At 43.0% G+C, this 20,002-nt stretch overlaps 1 protein-coding gene across 2 annotated transcripts; it reads left to right on the top strand.

Moving 5' to 3' along the window:
- The first annotated feature begins 339 nt into the window (after positions 1-339).
- LOC106658641 (guanine nucleotide-binding protein subunit gamma-e) lies at positions 340-18,797 on the top strand. 2 transcript variants are annotated; one of them, XM_014380663.2, is made up of 3 exons: positions 340-480; positions 2,572-2,976; positions 14,611-14,716. In XM_014380663.2, the coding sequence occupies exons 2-3, from the start codon at positions 2,864-2,866 to the stop codon at positions 14,714-14,716; spliced, it is 219 nt and encodes a 72-aa protein (XP_014236149.1). In that variant the 5' UTR covers positions 340-480; positions 2,572-2,863. The 2 variants fall into 2 exon arrangements, with proteins under 2 accessions (XP_014236149.1, XP_014236150.1); XM_014380664.2 differs by lacking the exon at positions 340-480 and having other exon boundaries at positions 2,864-2,976; positions 14,611-18,797.
- Positions 18,798-20,002: the final 1,205 nt, after the last annotated feature.

The following is a 20,002-nucleotide window of genomic DNA, read 5'->3' as shown; positions in this document are numbered from 1 at the left end:
GGACAAATAAAAAATGGCATTACACGATGTACATTGCAAAAAATGACAATAAAGACTTTGGAAATGGTTAAAATAATATACGTTATCATTACTTAAGTCTAGTTTAGTAACTTTATTTTGTCACTCTTGAGCATAAAAACTTCTTGTTCCATAATAATGGATGTATCGATGTCTGTCGCACCAATAAGTATATACGTATACACACTAACATGCATGTATCGTTAGGTCGGCCGCACATCTGCTTAATTAGATTTGAAAGCACTGCAGGGTTTCCATAAATGAATCTCGAAGCCTTGCAAGCGAAGACTCGCCTCTCAGAGTTGCTTTGACCTACGGCAGGACAAGTTGTACCGCAAAATAGACGTGGGCGTAATATTTATTTTGTTCAGAAAGAGAAGTCGAGATCATTGTTAGTTTAAAATTCAGTTGGCCAGCTTGCGTTGCGCGATTATATTCTCAGCAAAAATTCACCGGATTCAGGTATTTCCCAAAATCATACTTTCAACACTGATCACTCGTAACATCGATTGATCATTCTCTTAGAATATTCATCGATGAGCATAAACGTATACATTGCGATGCACTCGTAAACATTTCTAAGCGCAATATTAATACCAAGAAGTGTACTCCGAAATTTACTTGCTAAATGACACGAAATCGCCATATCGTTAATCAGGTGAACATTGAATTTTGTAAATAATCGTGAATATTAAGGAGTATAACGAAACAGATTTACATTACATTCAGTAGCATCGATCGCGCAGCGCGTTAAAGTAAAACAAACAAGCCTAAAAGCGATTACTAAATTTACTCTGTGTCGTCAAGTCCGCCGTGTCACTGGATAAGATCGACCTTGATGCGATCGGTATTCACTAGAATACGATGCATATTTGATTCCAGACTAAAAGCATGATGTTTCGGATCCGCGATCAGCGTTAAATGGCTCGTATATAAAATATTATTGGACAAAAAATAACACTTATTCATTTCGATCGGGTTGGATCGATGAAAAAATAATATTTTTCCATTCTCTTGTTGTGCATTGTGAGTTAAATGAATTTAGCTTTTCGGTTCAAATAATGTCGTAGCAGCGCGAAACACGATGCTCGAGCGAAAGCATAAATTTCGAAAGTTGGAAAATAAATATATTCGCAATTTCGGTATCCTAAATGGGTCGTGTAAAAATGTATGCATACACATAATAATACGTTGGCTTAAGGTCAGCGATCGGCTGGCCTCTTTGGGAGGAAAAAAAATCAACGAACTTCCGTTGGTTTTCAGTTGACAGACGATCGGCACCGACAATAGGTACACCGAGCCACCGGTGGCTTCAAAGTAAAAAAATGACGAATTTTCGCTTGAAATTCTTTCGCGCATCGTGAAAGTGTCTATTGTGATGAACGGTGCTTCACTCGCTCGAATTCGAAGCGATAAGTTAAAACTATACTAAAAAACTTCTTTTTAAAAAAGAATCTTGTAGCCGATTTTATTCCGGATCAAAAATCTGATAAAAAAATTCCTATTCACAACCGAGCAGATTCACAAGAGCTCATCGTTCCAGAAGTGCTCGGTAAGAAATCGATGGAATAATTCAATTGATAATATCGCGAGTTTTCATAAATATGTGATATAAGGTGACTATACCAACACTCGGATACTTTTGTTCAAGTCATATAAATGGTTGGACGAGATTTATAATAATTTCAACTGCTTAGTCGATTTTATTATTATTTATTAAGTAAAAAGTGATTTTTAAATAAAACAATGGAATTGTATCGTATTAAAAGGTATTCGAATATCGGCTCAACGTGATATTTTTTCTCAAGACCAATTATCAGTCTCTTTTTAATTTAAAATGACGACGTTTCAAACAATATTCTTCAAAATCACTTAATGAATGATGACAGCTTTAAGGGTAATTTTCACATTTTCAATGTCAAAATAAAAAATTGAATCGTTTGTCAGAATTTTACAAGCATATGGCCGGATAATAGAGAAAATCTCTTGTTAGCTGGACGGATATGGGTAAAGTCATCGTATAAAATAAATAATCGATCGTGGAGTATAGTATGGAAAAGGTTGAAAAATCGGTTGGAGCTCGCTCGTGACTCGTGAGTCGGCATTGCCTCGGGACGATCGTTCAGTCCAGAAGCGCACTTATGGCTCTCGCACAGGCGCCGGCGACAGCTACACACGTAGTCGGTGGCAAAGTCATATCATAGCATCGGGTTCGTAGGCGCGAACGCGAATAGGATGCAAAGCTGAAGTCGGCTCGCGTGCACAGTTTCGTGCACGGAGCAAGAAAGAGGCAAAAATGCACAAAGGCACACATGCTAGTAGGTGTAGGGGGATTATCGGGACGGTGTCGGGTGTCGGTGGCCGTCGGTGGGTGTGTGGGTCGGGGACTCTACTATGCACGCTGGGGTTCTTGCGCGCAAAAACACAGGCGCGCAGCTACGTACGTCATCGGCATATACGTAGACTCGCGCTTGTGTATATATGTTTGTGTATGCATGCACACAATTACAGCTCTTGGAGGCAAAGATATTGATTTTCGTCTCGGTGTATCAGGCGGCAGAAGCAGCAGCAGCAGCAGTGCGCGGCAGCAGACGCGACGACGATATAGGAGCAGCAGTCAAAGAGCCTGCAAGTGGCGCGTGTGAGCGCAAGCGCTGAAAACCGACCGGCGGCAACGGCGTCGGCGGCTGCGGCGGCTGCGGCGGCGGCGAGCACAGCGGCAGCAAATACGACTTGCACGTACGATACGTGTATGCGCGGAGCCCCTATAGCCTAGGCCGCGAGTGCGAGCGAGACGGAAAATAGCCAACTTTGAGCGAGACTACGAGGGGGTGCGGCTGTAACCATGGATCCCAGTGTACTCGCCAACATGGACAAGGACGCATTGAGGAAGCAAATCGAGAACATGAAATATCAGGCCAACATGGAACGGTGGCCGCTTTCCAAAAGTATCGCAGCGTGAGTAATGACTAATCACAACATAATATAATAAACACACACACAAACAACAACAACACTGACACAATTATGCACAATTGCAAGAAAGCGAGTTAAAGTCAGGGAGGCGCGCACGCGAGCGAACGAGTCTGGCAGCTTCCGAGAGCAGGCCAGCTTTGGCTTTTCATTCGGGCAGATAAAGCGGAGAGCGAGAGCTCGAATGCACGGCGTTTTAAACACATCTATAAATATATGGCGCGCCGATTCGCGACGATATTCGCGCGCTGCTACTTATGAATAATTTCCATCGTCTTTCGGGCCGCGTCCGAGGCGCTCCGAGGCCAGGCCTCGCTGCTGTAAACGACTCGCTACTACCACTACCACCACTTGCTACAACACTAGTGCTACGTGGGTGTGTACGTGCGTGCATCATAGCTACACCAGCCACTTCTCCACTGCTTTATGCTTCGCGATCTGTTTGTACGTGTTTGTGCGTCTGTGTTTGTGTGTGTGTACGTGTACCGTCCAGAGCGTAGGTGGGTGCGCGTGGACGAGTGAGTCCCCGCAGGACTCGCAGCTCTCTTTCTCTCTCCCTTTCCGTTGCCGCTGCTTCTGTGCGAGAAGGGATTGGAGCGAGCTAGTGGAGGAGCTCTCACACACGTGCCGGTTAGCTGCTACTCGGCTAGCCCTTCTGGCCACCATATTTCTTTCTCTCGGTCCGCAGCGGCGTCGAGCTTCTACGAGAGCTTTTTCGACTCTCGCTCTCTCTCTCTCTCTCTCTTTGTCGCTCTCGTTGGCTGCGCGTGGGTCGTTGCTGCCGTTGGCGCCACGACTTTCACATGTAGTCGCTCGGAAGGTGTGTCTGCTGGTCGGTTGAAAAAAAAGCTCGCGCGATGCTAATTATCCCTCGATCCAACGAGATACGAGTCGTACGTGCATCGTGTACGTCTCGCAGCGAGAGGGCTTAGTCGCTCTCCATAATCGGCCTGTTACAACAGAAAGAGAGAGAAAAAAAAGAGAGAAGAGCGTCTCGTGCACTGGCTCTGCGCCGCGCGCCACCACCGAGCTCTATAAGGAAATAGGTCGAGGGTGTTTGCGCGAGCACCCGATGAACTGTTGCGGCTAGTCGAGCCCCGACTCGCTGCTCCTTCTTTGCTCGCATCGACGAGCTAGCTCTCCGTGCATCGACGAGCTAGCTCTTGCTCTCCTGCACAATATTATACCCAGATTTTTCTCTCTCTTTTTTTACGCTTGTCTATCCCGTTGGATGCGCTTAACCAATCCTACGTCCAAGTTTGATATTTTTTTTATACTCGCAGCACCGTATCATTTTTTGCAGTAGTAGACTGAATCGTTATTGTTTTTGCACGCATCGAATTAAAATTAAAAGCATGGCACGAGAAAGCCTCGTAATTTTTACACCTCTTCGCCAAAACATCTCACTCTTGCAATTAACTTGGCTTAAGCTGTCAAACTAATACATTTTGCAAACACATGAACTCTTGCTACTTTGAATGTGTATTTTTTCGCCTCTCTCTCTCTCTCTGTATTTGAGTGCGCACACCTACGTGACACTCGTAATTTACGAGACAATTGATAAGATTATAAGTACCACCTCCCCCTCTCTCTTTCTCGCTGCTTGTGTACACGTAATAAATGCACATTATATCTATGTATGTCTGCGTGCATGTGCGGGCCTATGTGTCTTTCGCTCCATTATTTGTGCATGCATATTTGTTACAATTATTTTTTTTCCTCTCCTGCTGCCGCTGCACGATTGCGCTTTCATATAGCGTATACGAGCCAACGATTCATTGTACTGACTATACTTGCGCACGGATGGGAGAGCAACAACGTTTTTTTTTCTCTTTTTGTTCAACTATCGGTTCGCGCGTCATATCTCATCCGCAAGCTTCGCTACTATTTTCCTTGCTATATCTACTTTTTTACTTCCACATTTTTTTCCTCGCCTTTCTTGAATTATATTTTAGTCGATAAAGCGTGCAAAATTAAAAAATAAAAAAAATTGGACCGACCGGATGTTAACTGTGTATGCAGTCGAATTTGATACTCCTAATCATGAGTGGGCAAAAATACACGAGCACATCCGCAGAGCCGCACGCACGACAGAAAGTCGAGCCAACGCACTCACACAGTCGCCCGTGAACATAATACACGCAGATACTCGTCCATGGAAAACTCATCGAATTAAAGAAGATTTGATTACACTCAGTTGACGATCGAGCGGACGCGCATCACAGAGACCGAACGTTGGCCGGCTAGCGAGCAACGACCAGCGACGGACGCTCTCGTTAAGCGACTTGACGTCATACTTTTTATTGTCTTTCAAGACTCGAGTCGTGTACCATTCCTGCCGCGACGATACACAGTAGAAAAAAGAAATGGGCCAAATGTAGCAACAAACGTTCAAGAGATTTTGATCATTATAATTTCGTTATCTATAAGCAATGAAATTGATATGAGGCTGCAGTATGCACGACGACGCCTGCGTGATAGCGACTTGTACGCATTTGATCGTTCCGTGCTCGGGCATAAATGCGGGCGAATTTCGTAAACGCGCGAGGAAAAAAACGAAAAACGCCGTGCGACAGCCAACGCCAGGAGCGTATTGCAGATGTGGGAGCTTGCACGTAATGCATGCGCTTAGCTGACTCGAGCCCGTTCCGCATCCGTAGCGTTGCGCGTTGCCACGAGAACTCGATGCGATGCGTACGTAATACATCTACCGATGTCTGTTCCTGCGTGCATTGGCCAGTTTCGAACGAGCACAGGCCGCCTACTGCATATTTTACATCGAGCCCGATGTTTTCTCGTATAGCTCGGGCGAGCAGGAAAAGTTTGTAGTTTTCGCGCGCGACCGTAAGAGCGGGGCATCCAGTCGATCGTTGCTTTTGTTTTGCCGAGCCGGGACAATTAGAATTTAAAATTTTTAATACTCGCTCGCGTGGAGAGAAAACGGCACGTGGCACGCGAACGCTCTACATGAAAAGAACCTTTGACTTAATTACCCCATGCCAGCGTACGTTTGAACACACACAGCGCACATAAACACAGGCCGACGAGTCGCGTAAATTAATGTTTGCGCTTGCGGAATCTATTTATAATGAGAGAAAGAGAGAGAGAGAGAGACCACATAGATGCCTACGCGCTGCGGCTGCACTTCAAACAGTCAATTGAACATTTGGAGCGACAGCAGATTTCGGCGACGAGCGTATGCAGCCGATTCGTCGCGCTCTAGCCCGTTTCGAGGATTTATTGCTTTACGAGACGGCGCGTGCCAAAAGTCGACTCGAGCATCCATTCGCGTACAAGTGTCCTGTGCCGGCTGAGTTTCTCTCCTCGGGATCGCAGGCCAAAACACGAAGGAAAAAGTAAAAGAACCCAACGAGTGCGGAATTGTGCGAGCGTGAAAAACAAAACAAAGCGATGCATACCGATTATTAGACTTCAATTGCCGACTGCTATTTATTAGTTTGATTGCATATCGAATTTTTGATAATTATAGTTCGTCAATGATGTTAACTTTTCGCACATTGAATGATTAAGCGGTCAAATAGTTTACGCCTTTTCATGTGACTTTTCCTACTTAAGTTATGTCACTCGACTACATAATTGCAAATATTATGCTTTGCAATGATCACTCGTTGCTTCGTCATATACATAATTCATCATACAGGGGTATTGTTTTAGTTATTAAATTTTTTTCTGGAAAAAGCAGCCATTTTTCTTTCGGTGGATGTGCATTAAAAATATTATTTTGAAAAGGTGATTTTTGATCAGAATTTATTGAAAAAAGCTTAGAGATATGATTCATTTACTTTCAGCTAATTAAGTTTTTGTTTTCACAAATGTGGCGTAGTTTCTTAAACAAGCAAAGAGGGAAATTTATTAGATCATTGGTTAATTTTCTCCTTTCTAAATAATTACATATTACTTTGCGTTCTGCGGACATTAAAATGCTCATAATTGACGTATACCACAAAGTAATCATGATTGTTGGCAAGCTCAAAGCCGCGGAGAAAGAGACTTTTTAAAAAAAGAATCAGAAAGTTTACGTTGACTTTACCCGTCTTGTAAATCGGCGTATAAAACCAAAACTACTGGTTTGCGAGGATTTTGCTCGCTGCCGGCCACAAAAAAGCATAATCAGACGCAAGGGCCTGTTTTTGCATAGCGTCATCAAATTATACACTCGTACGATATTGTTTGTGAAATATTTGAATGTAGCGTTCGTATCGGAGCGACACGTGCGTCGTACGTAAATTGACAAGTGCGGTCTTGGTGGTCTTTGCCGTCTCGCGGCACCTGTACACACACATGCACACACGATAACGAGTACGAATTTTTTTGCACCGCCAGAAAAAAAAATGAGTATCGAGAGCTTAAAGTGTATATGCGCGAGAAAGATGCACGGGCGCATTAAAAACGTTTACGTAACGCGAAAGCGAGCGAGGAGTTTTTGCCGTCGTGCGCTCGCGGCACCAGGGACGACGACTCGTATCACGAGCAGCCTAGAGTGAGCGACGAATTATTATCATTATTAGTTGTTGTTTTTTTTTTGCCTCTTTTTTTTTACATAACGCTCGCTCGCTCGCTCACGCGCCTCAGTTACATTATCCTCGCGCGTACGTATAGACGTTCGTTATTGTATCTTCTGCACTCGTACGTGCACCTGCTGCTGTATGCGTCGTAACGAGGAGGACTACTCGCGTTACACGCTATATAGGTGCGGAGCTCGTCGTCTTTGGTCGTGCGATCGCTGCTGCATCATATTCGAGAGTCTGCGACAGTTGCCGGATTGAACGGATTGATGCAGTTATGTGATTTATCGTTACTTAACTCGGGCCCCGCCACCTCTGATAATGTAAGCGATCGGCCGCAGCTCGACATTAGATAACGAGCCATTGTGTGTTTTCATCGCTCTCCTCGGTGCAACTGTAATTCGCATCAATCGGATCGCTCGACGTAGCCGCTACGAATGCCAGTATATGTTTTTCGCTAAACAATAGCCTAACGCTACCTATGCTCTTCTTCGCTCCTCGATATGACTGCTGAGCCGAACACAGACGATTCCATTGGCGACAAGTAGGTCATCGGGAAAATAAACAAATGTGTAAAGCAGGCATAGACAGGCGGCCGGCCGAGCGAGCTCGACGTAAGTAAAAGTTATACACTCACGGCGGACCGGATCAGAATAAAAGTGAATGTCCTTTGTGGCGCGAGGCGGCGCGGACACTTTGAAACTTAACGGGTCATTCGAAAAGCCGAGCCTCATGAATCAGAAATATTTACCAGCCCTCGCCGAGCTCCAACTTTATTTCGTGCGTACAACGTTTGACCTATTTTAATTTTCAGTCTCGCGCAGTATAATGGCTCGGACAGCTCATGCGTGTATCCATGCCTCGGTCTTTGGCTGATTCGGATGTCACTCGGCTTGTAATTAATACTCGCTCCAACGAAAGTACCGTACGTACGTTTGAGTCATATTTCAAGATTTGCTTTCGTCATCGGGCCTATAAAGATGGACCGGGTCGTTAAAATTTTATACAAGCTTTTAATTTGAGTTAAAGCTCGCGCGGCGCTTGTTATCGTATACATGTAGCGCCGGTACACAGACGTTACTGCGCGAGAAGGGCCGTTTCTGTGTATAAGAAGTTATTAGCGGAGCGAGCGCCAAATCGGCCAATTCCGCTCGCGGACGGATTAAAAAGTCCTCCAAGCAGCCGAGCAGGAAATACAGCGTTATGCTTGGAAAAACGAGGCTGTCGGTGGCAGCTGCGTTTTAGGCTCGTGCCAAGAGCGGCAAAAAATGAGCTTGAGCCACGCAGCATAATGCTTTTGGTTTACAATAAAGTTAGCAGTGCAGCAGCAGCAGCAGCAGCAGCCGTGTGTCGAACGTTTATAGCGAATTGACGAGTCCGAGGGCAAAAACTTTCGCCGTCGTGTTACACGCGCGCGTCACTGCAAAGAGAGAGAGAAAGAGTGAAAGGCTTGGCTCGCCAGTATAACGTGTGTTTGCAGCTACGGCGATAATCCAGCCTCTTAGTCGGTCGTATCGGAGCTCGAGCTCGATAAAGTACTATACGCCACTGACCAGTCTTATGTACTCGAATTTTTTGCCCCCCACAGACGCGTATGCATAGCCGTAGCTGGGCCGCGTGCCGAGTTCCGACTAGCCGTTATTAACGAGCCTCGTTGAATTTTCAGTCGGCTAAAGTGTGCGACCGAGAAAGAGAGAGATCGAGAATTAGTCAGACTGCAGCTGCAACTATAATCAAGCACAATCAGCAACACAATCGGTCACTCTGACTGTGTCTTCTCTGCGCATAAATTCTTAAAAGGCACACGCGCGTGTTCATCTACATCATTCAAAACTCTCATACGAATGTATATCTAGTAGGTGTGAATTTAGCAGTCGAGTAAATATTGCAATAGCCGACTGTACGTAGACGTAAGAAAGTCATCTCATATATAGTCGGAATAGGATGCGCGCCATTGCTTTACACGGCGCGTGTTATAAACATCGACCTGCAGCAATAGGCGAGATACGTCTGAAACTGTATGCCTGTATTGTGTTTCATTGAACGGATCGCTGCCAGCGAGTATATTAACGTACCTATCTACGTGTGCCTGCTTATGTGTGTGTGTGTTGTAAAGTTGACTTATATATTTGCCAGAAATAACGACGATGCTGTAGCCGGATTTTTCTGCAACAATAGACGACGGTCGCAATTGCTGCTGCTACTTTTTCCCTACTTTTTTCCTTCTTTTTGCCTCTTTTTTTTCTCGTGCTACTCGATAGGTTTCCTATGAAGCTACTCCATTGGACGGCCTATGGGTTTATTACGATGGCGCGTCGAGATGTTGATGCAAGAGCCGAATCTATCCTCTAATAGCGTAAAGCAGCGTCGAACGAGTAGTATGCGATATACGTGCGCTACAACAACAACACTCGAATTCGCGTATAGTAGCAGCACAGGTACACGAGTACTGTCTCGAGAGTGCCTGATTAGATCTACGACGTGTTTCCTGGCTGCAGCTTTATAAGTTATGAAATCTGCCAATAGGTAGTATATATGCAGCTGCTGCCAAAGCGAGTACAAGAGCTGATTTAGCACGCACAGTCCCCGTCCCCGTCAGTTGGAATCTACGAGATAATAATTTTCCTTATCTCGCTCCAAACGTATCTGGATCGTTTCGTTCGCGTCGACTTGACCGGCGTACTTGGGCAGAAAATAACCCTGTCCCGTTTTTCGTTTCTCTCTTTCATTTTTTTTTCGCTCTCTCGAGTTCTAATTTGGTTTTTATGAGAGCTCGTGGGCACTTTTCCGCGTTCGCGAGCTCATACGACTCCTCGAGAATGTCACAGGCGTTAGTTGTAATAGTTGATGAGACACACACACACCTACATACAAAGTCTTTGGTAAGCCTCTCGCAGCTCTTGACGCACTCGCAAACGAACGCGCACATTATGCATACTTATATACCTGTACAGGCTCTCTCTGTGTATAGCATCTAACGATTCTCGCTTGCTGGCTTCATCTTATTCGCTCGCATGAGATGCATATTATAAGTAGTCTCTTGCTCGCTATCTCTATTTTTCTCAAATGTAGCACTCTGGCTCTATTTCCCTCTTGCGTTAACGGTCTTTTCATCTCTCTCTTTTATTTTTTTCTCTTTCTCTGCCGCGCGTATAGTTTGCTCTAAGTTGACGGATGGGTTCGTTGCACCTTTTCTCTTCTTTATTTTTTCTTACTTCTCGCGATATATTTACACTTTTTTTCAACTACCTCTCGACTCTCGACTCTGGACTTTTCCGTAAATGTGTGAAGTCTGTGTGTGTGTGTTTATATACGCGTTGCCGCAGTTTGCATTGCGTAAGATACATAAGCGCATAAACACCTCGTGCCATATAGTCGATCATTCGGTGCATTATTCAGTTGTGAATATGATTGTTACAATCTCGAGTATACGCGAGCGAGTATATGTAACGCGTATATATAGCCGCACAGCTAGCCGGCACTCGGAGAGTTGGAATGCAAACGGACTGACGTACTTTATACGTGCATATGCATGCGCTGCGCATGCCACGGCTCTGTATGGCAGTAATGCGGTTCGTTGGAGAAATATCCCGAGTGCGGAGAGCCGCCCCCCGTTTGTACCGCTCTCTGACTTAGTTCTGCCTTATTTACCAGTAATCGACGTAATTTTTATAGTATATTCCTTGCGCGCTTAATAACAAAAGGATTAGTCAGCGCGATATCGTTGAGAACGGGTAATTACTCATACGTGTCTTGTACGAGATGTGAATGCCACCAAAGTCTTTTCTGCATTATCACGATAATTGGGCTGAATGGCTCGACGATTCAGCAGCTTTTCTCGCAACAATCCCGAGCTCGAGATAAAAATTCTTTCATAGTGCAAGGTCAATATCCTTGCGCTGCGCCGATTATAACGCCATATCTCGAGCGACGAAGAACGCGAGGAACCTTGGCTCTGCGCGCAAACTACTTTTCTAATAAGCACGAGCCGACCCGTCGTCGAGTCACTGTCGCTAATTTTCTCGATAAACGAATAAATGGAGCGCGATCGAATTTCACCGGCGCGGAGGAGCATCGCGGGGCTCGGAGGATAGCGCCGAATTCTCCTCTCGAAAGTACTTTTGGCCCGCACAAAGAGCTGCTACTCTCTTGTATACACTCGAGCAAAGCTCGCTACACGGGCCCATTGTATCCGCATAACGCTCTCCGCATGGCCATGGCAGCGATCCTGCATGGGCGTTAGTTAAAGTCCAAAAGCTTCCTTGCGAGCAGCTGGCCAGCAGCAGCAGCAGCCGCGGCACTCGAGCCTTGAACGCAAATCCTCTCTCGAGCCCGAGCCGAGCGCAATTCCCTTTCACTGCGCGCGAGTCGAGCTCGAGCGAGCGAGCGCGAAAAAAGCCGCAGCGCGAGCCGACTCGTATACTTTATTTATAACTGTCGAGTGTGTAGCCGATATTATAGCCGCCGCCGCCGCCGCCGCTCTGCTGCGCGCCTTTTGCGGATCTTGTAATATTTCGATCGCGCCACTATTTTCGAGGACTTTGCCCCGGCGAGCTAGCTCCCACACTATCGCTCTCTATTATATCGATACGCTGTTCCGATGATTAATGATATGTATGCGGTTTTTCGCCGTGAATCACTGCATCGAGTCGCGATCTAGCTCGCCCTTTTTCTCTCTCTCTTTATTCTTCTACTTCTTCTTCTTCTTGTTCTTGCTTCGTTTTGTATCGAGCATTTGGATGTTCACGTGCGCCTGGCATGATTTATCCTCGTGATCGAATTATATTTCAATATCCCGCGTTGGCCGTTATTTTCGCGCGAGAGTATATGAAAAAAACCTCGCCTCTTTCACGACGAATCGCGAATCATTGCGCGAGATATATATTTTTTCTCCTACTTCTTCTTCGTAGCTGTGCGATCGGTTCGATCGAAGGCCAGGATTAAATGCTTGTTACGATCACCTATAATGTATGCAACTATGGGCGCTTGAACTTGAGGAAACTCGTGCACCACCAGCTCATTTGCATAAAATAACACTTTTCCATTTTACAGCTATAGCTATGCTTGTTTTCACATGAAAGTGCCATGCATCGACGCGACGGCTTGTGACATACGGGCTCTTAATTTGCCTTGGCCGCGACGCGACGACGTTGCTCGCAGTCAAACGACTGTATTATCGAATCGCGTGGCGCAACTTCTTTCGGCGGCTTCTTTCTCGCGGAGATATAGTCGGAGCTTGCGAAAGTCGAGCTTGCGATTGCAGCGCTCGTCTCGTTTTTCGAGCTTCGGAGCGCGCCGTGCGATTTCGTACACGTAACGCCGAGGAATAATCAAATTTAGCTGCCAATCGACGTCGCTAATAAAACGGAACGTACGTCCAAGTTTGACGTAAGCCACTTCTATACGATACGAGTATGTATGTGTGTATGTATGTATAGGTTGAGCTGGAGATCTATCATTTGCGACCCACTTTTCACGCTGCAGGCAACAAAAACAGCAGTGCTAATTACACTCGCCATCGACGCTCATTCGGTTATAAAGAAGTAAGACAATGGCTACGATTGCCTCGGAATCATTGTTGCAAAGACGATTGAAAAGAAAAGCGAGAAAAAAAATGGCGTATAAATAGTCAAGATAGGGTTGGAAATAAGAGTGGATTTTGAGTCGTCACCGAGGCTCGAGTAGTATAAAGCGCACCGAATAGAGAGAGAGAAAACGTGACTATCGGCTTTGGATTTGGATTTCAACGTCGCTCGCTTTATCTCTATAGATGTACGTACATTTAGACGTAAGTGGATGAGCCGCTCGTAGCCTATATTCGCATCCTCCTTGTGTGCGCTGCTGCTTTATTGCATCGAACTATGTATGCAACTTTGGTATAGGATATATAGGAGCGAGTTTATGTATGGATGCTATTGATGCATCGTAATCGGGAACGAAGATTCGCGCGATACATATTTAGCGAGCTGGACGGGAATTCATTTCATCTTATTATTGATTGGCCAAGCTCGCGTCCTCTCCACTACAACTGCGACTGTAAACAGCGAGTCTCATTGATGTTAAATACACATTAATTGATGAGACACTTGACTGGACGTTGCTACATATATGGGCTACTAATCGAGACTCATCGCGACTCGAGTGCGCTTGTAAAGCAGCGCGAAGATTCGAATTATCGTGCGAAATAGCTCGAGGATCGCTCATTACATAAAGAAAGTCGCGTTCGGAGTCGAGTTCGCAGCTGACAGGCAAACCTATATTATTTTTTACGAGATTCGTTGTGAATCGCAAATGCGAGAAGCTGGACGTGAGTCGATAATAAATAATGAAATAATGAACGACACTAGACGATTAAATCGATACAAGCACACACGATTGGCAATGATTTCACTTTTTCGAGTGGCTATCACAATCGACGGCATCGTTGTCGTCATCGAGCCTGCTACTCGCTCGACGCGTGTAACTCACTCTTCTAAAGCATGTGTGACCGCGCGAAGAGACGCCTCCATTTAACAGCTTAATGAGATTAAAAAAAAGCTAATTAGTAGCCGAAAATGAGTTGCGCGCTCGTCGATGATTAAAAGAGAAAAAAGCAGGATAGCCAATATACTAGTAACCAGCTCGACCGTTTCCTTTCTTCCGAGAGTCTACAAAGTAACGAGCTTCTCTCTCTCTCTATCTCTTCGGCTCAAGAGCCTGCATCTTCATATCGCACTGTGCTGCTATTGCTGTTTGTGAATTTGTATGTATGTGTGTGTGTGTGTGTGTGTATGGCTGCCTCATAGAAAGTAGAACAAACACTCGCTTCACTGCCGATGAAGCCTATATTATGCGCTCCGTTGTATCATTACTTCTCTCCTTACTTCCGTTAGTTGTTCTCCGATGCAGTTGCTGTTTTTTTTCCGCTTGATATCGTAATTGCCGATTTATGCAATTCTTTTCGTGAAAATTATTTTTGTCGTCGATCGAAGAGAAGCCGCACATTCACACACTGTCCTGCGTCCGATCGTTGCTTATATCACACACTCACTTACTTATTATCTCCTTTGTATTTTTCAATTTTATTTAATCGAAATGTATCTTCTGTTGACAGGATGCGAGAATACGTGGAAGAAAACGAAAAGAACGACCCACTGATCCACGCGCCCGACAAGAAAAACAATCCATGGGCCGAAAAGGGCAAGTGCGTGATCATGTAAAAGAGCCCGAAATTTCTCTCGTTACACGCTTGCCTCTTTGAAGCAATCGCACTCAACACAGCCCGACGATGCCTGACGACGACGACGACGCAGCAGCAGCAGCAGTGTTAGCCTCGTCTCTGGCCGGCGTCAAACGTCCGCCCGACGCCGTCTGCTGCCTCTGGCTGAGCCATGAGCAGCAGCGACAACACCACCACCTCCACCACTAGATCTAGAGAGAAACGACAGAGACGACGCGTAGTACAGACCAACGCCAAAGATCTACTTACGACTACATTTAATTACTACTAACGAATCGTCGGAAATTCGGGAGTCAGCGACACCCGAGCATTAAGCTTATTTACATGTAACCATGTCAATGACGATCATCAAAAATATTGTAATGACGGCGGCGATACTCTACAGTATAAACTTATATACGATGATTGATTAACCGAAATCAAGTCTACTCGACTTTTGCGATATAAGCGGCATTTTATATTAAGACATTTCTTAATCACCGATCACACCGATCGCACGAGGCACGTGTCTCGTGTTCCGACACACGAAGCTCCAATTCACTTTTTTACACCATCACTACCATCACCGCAAATTTATTCAAATCAATAATCGATTGCCATTGCTGTACACATATTACAATAAAACTAACGATATGTTAAGCCGTTTCACACCTCCTATTTCTGAGAAAATCGACATAGAAAAACAAGAATAACGCAAGGCGATAATTATTACTTACCTAGATATTTATAAATATTATATACGTGAATACCGTGCAATAATGCTGCCATTATTATTATATGTGAAGATGCGATTACATGTGAGAAACCTGAACATTATTATCTCCAAAGATAATTTCGACGACCAACTAATAAACAAGAGTAATCAAACAAAAAGTTCAATAAATAGCGAGAAAAAAAAACGATTTTAGTAAGGATCATAACGATAAGAACACTGCACGCGCACGACGAATCTTCGCGCACTCGTCGCACTACCGCAGCTTTTTTCTATGAAAAATGACGATGATTATTAATAAACGAGCAAATTACGTCGGCGATGATGAAAAACTAGTAGGCAAAAAATGTTTAACAAAATAATTCATTTTAAAACTTTAAATGAGATGTTTAAATGAATAATTAATAATAATGAAGGTAAATTTAAAAATTGATTGCCGCGAAGAGACTGCATAATTTGGAGCAGTCTGCTTCGGTCGAGATGATCTTTGAAAAAGATCGTCCTTTGCTGCACTCTGCAACACTCGTGCGTAACTTTTTTTCAAACTTGTATTAGGACAAAAATTTTTTGAGCTTGCACCAATATCATGATAAAATGTATAGTGGTCAAGAAGAGAATTACAAAAATGAAAAATTGTTATTAGGAAAAATGTACACGAGTCTTTGAAAGGGCTTCAAAGTGAAACAAAAATTAATCGAGACTATCATTTTTAATAAAATAAATAAAGAAAAAAATACTTAATTGTAATTGTAAAAAAAAAATTAAAAACACGTGGGTACAATTGATCATAAATATACGCGACGACGATTTATTAGACGATTGTTTATTAGGAAAAATTATTTACGCGGCGCTCGTTAACGTACTGTAGATGATACGTATTCGATTCCGATTATTGCGTAATAATTGCGCGAAGGAAAGGGTAAACGAAATTCATAACGACAACACTCGCGACGATCATTTTTCTACTGAACGATTATATATAAATAATTATAGAATGAGAAGAAAAAAATATCATTGAAAATATTCATCGTATTTTGCGTTCCTCTTAGTTCGCATAAAACTGATTATTCTATACATTGCATTGCGTATATTTAACATAATTCTTTCTATCGATACGGCTAATAAATCTCTAATTATAATAAATACGTGCTAAACATTTAAAAAATTTCTTCGATCGATATTCGATGTGTTAAATAGAGAAAAGCGCGGCGTACGGATTAAACATTTTCACTTATGTAATATTAGATAAAACAATTAGTAATGGTGATAAAATGTCTTATATGCAAAAGCGCTATTATGATTATTATCATTAATTACGTGTAGAGAGTGAAAGAGAAAGAGTAAACGTGTGAACGAGTGTGAGCTTGAGAATTCATGGACCAAACAAACGCGACCAAGTGCCAAAAAATTCACATCCAAGAGAGAGGGAAAAGAAGGGAGAAAGGACGCGTCGATCCTCAATCGCATTTAATACGCCTCCCAAGCGGGGTTCAAAACCCTTCGACGGTCCTTCTCGTTCGCGCTGCCGCTGGCCGAGGAAAAAAATCGGTTTATTTTCTCGTCACCGCTGCGCACGAGTTTGACACAGCCCCTCGACGAACAGAGTCCGTTTGTGTACGCGCCACTGTGTAATACTGTGTGGGTGTATTGTTTACGCTTTATTGTAACTTTGATAAAAAAAAAAGAAAAAGAAAAGAGACAAATGTGTGTCCGCCTGCGAGTGAATTTATGTATGATATGGCACACGCTGTGACCGCCGCCGCTGCCATGGATATTACAATTAAAAGTGAAACAGAAAAATGCGTGGATTGTGCGTGTGCGCGTGTCAAGTGTACGGTAAAAATATATATTGAGAGATAGAGAGAATGTACATGTGCCATTACTTCCAACTTTTCGTCATCGTCGGTTTACCGACATTAAATCTCTCGAGCGAGCTAAAACAAAAAGAGAACAAAATTTGAAAAAAAAAGACTTTTTAATTCAGTTTTATTATGAGTTATTTCTTACTTGCTTATTCGACTTATGTATTATTTGTTATTTTGTTATCAATGTGATATTGTATTAATTTTCCTGATTTATTTCTTCTTTTACTTTTTAGGATATTTTATGGTACTTTTTAAGTGTAAAAGATTTGGCAATCGTCGCCGTGCGATAATAATTATGTAATATTGATGATAAATTATAAATATATAAATATATATATTTAAGATAGATTGAGAGAATGATGATGCGCTCGCGCTCGCCGAGGGACATCATCCCGGCCGACGGACAACGGCAATAAATAATAAGTTCATATAAATAATAATAACATATAAATAAATAAAAATATATTATATATATAAAGTTGACCAACGTTCAGTCGATTTGTATTGAATAATCCCAAAGCTTTTGAGTGATATTTTTACTATTTTTAGTTTTATAAAGATGAAAAACGATGATGTTCCTCGGCGCCTGTGGCTCCGAACATATGATGCGCGTATACAAGCGAAGGTCTACTTTTTTCGTTCAACATTATATTACATAAATGCACTAGCTTCGATTTTATTGCAAGAGTATTATTTCTTATACTTTTCATAGCATTGATTGTATTAGTTATAGTGAAACGTATTTGGCTTCAGAGTATTTTTCGTATTTAAGTCTATCATTTAAATTATACATAACGACGTATTGTATACTTATATGAATTACGTGTACTTGGTTCAAAATGTAAGATTTAATGAAAAATTGATGAATAAACAAAAATGATCATAGCTGTGCGTCGCGCGCCAGTTTTTCAATTGTAAGCGAAAAAAAACGCGTAAATTATTATATTATACATACATACATAACATCTATTTTCCTATAATTTAATCTCGAAAAAAATGTTGTCACTCTAAATAGCTTTATTATACGAAAAAGTAAAGAAAACAAAATTTTCAAGGTGAAAATCTAAATTACGAGTAACAAATTTTCATCAACTATTGTGTATTGAGTATACCATTAATATTTTAGTGTATCGACATAACTCTACGTAGCACTTGTGTCACGAATAAGATCTGGGATTTAACAAATTGAGCGAAAAAAGAGGAAAATACAAAACTCGAAGCACGAACGTATGCCAAGTCAATGGATACCGAGGTAAAGGTACGCAAACGCAGAAAAGCGAATTAGCGTCGACTCTCGGTAGAACGTTGAGAGCAAACAATTACGATTTGTTGTAGGCAAAATTTTTCTCACAAGGGTTAAAACAGAAATTCACACTTGTATCCATGCGCTGTATAAGTTGTTAAGTCGTACTTACTACACATGTAATAACGCGAGCGGTTTCTTACGAAAATATAATGTCGTATTTCGAAAGCTATATATTATACATGAGTCTGTGTGTTTTCTATTGCAATTCCACACTCGGCGCGCACACCAAGAGCAGCATCCATCCATCCGTCGATCCTCACCTACTTTCAGTCGTTCCTCTCGCGGCTCAGCGAGCCCATACATAATGTAAAATTTCATCCGTAGCGCAATAAAGCGCCTCTCGTACTCGCACTTGCTTCTCGGAAGGTAGCTATATATATAATATGCGCGCGGCTCACAAGTAACCAAGCTGCGGATGACCGGCCGCAATGGGAAAAACGAACGCCACTTGGCAAGGCAAATATTTCCTCTCGATCGAAGGGCAAATGATAATCACTGCGTGTAATAATATCGCGTACTGTTCCATTAGCAGCCTCGGCTGCGATAATACGCAGTACGTACCTGCGCCGGAGCGAGCGTGTTGCAAGCCCCGCTCCTGTATATAATATGCATTTTAGATCGATGAAAAGATATACGCGAGATTTTATAATAATGATTGGCTTTTGTTCTTATTCTCGTGTAATAATTTTCATGTCTTTTTATTACGTGCGTGAGAGCTAGAAACGAGAGAAAGAGCCGCGCACTTGGTACTCGGTCGTGCGTCTCCAATGTAATGTCTGCACATGCATATGCGCGCTATTCATCCGAGAGAGGAAAATGTGCCGACTAGAAAATCGTTCCTTCGCAGCTGCAAACGTGTCGTTCGTCCTGCATGAGCTATGACACTTTTACCGTGAATTTCATCGGGTTGTTTCGCTATTCAAAGCAGATTTTATTTAAAAAGCCATCACAGCGCTTCGGGGAACTTTTTTCAACGTACGACTCATAATTTTATATGTCCAAAAATCCTCCTTAACAATGAGATTATTCTTTTAATTATTGTATGTAAAAATCGAATTTATGACTGTCGTAATTAACATTGGTATCGTCAATGATACCATCAATTTTATTAGTCACGAGGTTGTGCGAAGGCAAGGCTAATTTATTTAAAAGCGAAACAAAATGACTCATTATTTTTGGGCAATGAAAGTTTGCTCGGGCGAAAATTGGTAATTTTCATATAATTTTTCCCGCAATGTAAATGCGAAACGTGGGAATTTCAAGCACACTCGTATCGCTCAACCAGTGATCTGCGGTGTGGGAAACGAATTGGCAATATACTTAAACTTATTTTTGATCTCAATATTTGTGCAATTATGCTATTGTCGAGCTAAGTTTGACGCT

Source organism: Trichogramma pretiosum, unplaced genomic scaffold (assembly GCF_000599845.2).
Source record: "Trichogramma pretiosum strain Unisexual culture from Peru unplaced genomic scaffold, Tpre_2.0 scaffold10, whole genome shotgun sequence".
NCBI classification, from domain to species: domain Eukaryota; kingdom Metazoa; phylum Arthropoda; class Insecta; order Hymenoptera; family Trichogrammatidae; genus Trichogramma; species Trichogramma pretiosum.
This window is presented reverse-complemented; position numbering and strand designations above follow the sequence as displayed.

Excerpts from the sequence above, each read along its gene's own strand:
- LOC106658641 (XM_014380664.2), top strand. The coding sequence starts at position 2,864 with ATGGATCCCAGTGTACTCGCCAACATGGACAAGGACGCATTGAGGAAG. Across the intron at positions 2,977-14,610 it reads CTTTCCAAAAGTATCGCAGC|GATGCGAGAATACGTGGAAG; the intron begins GTGAGTAATGAC and ends TTCTGTTGACAG.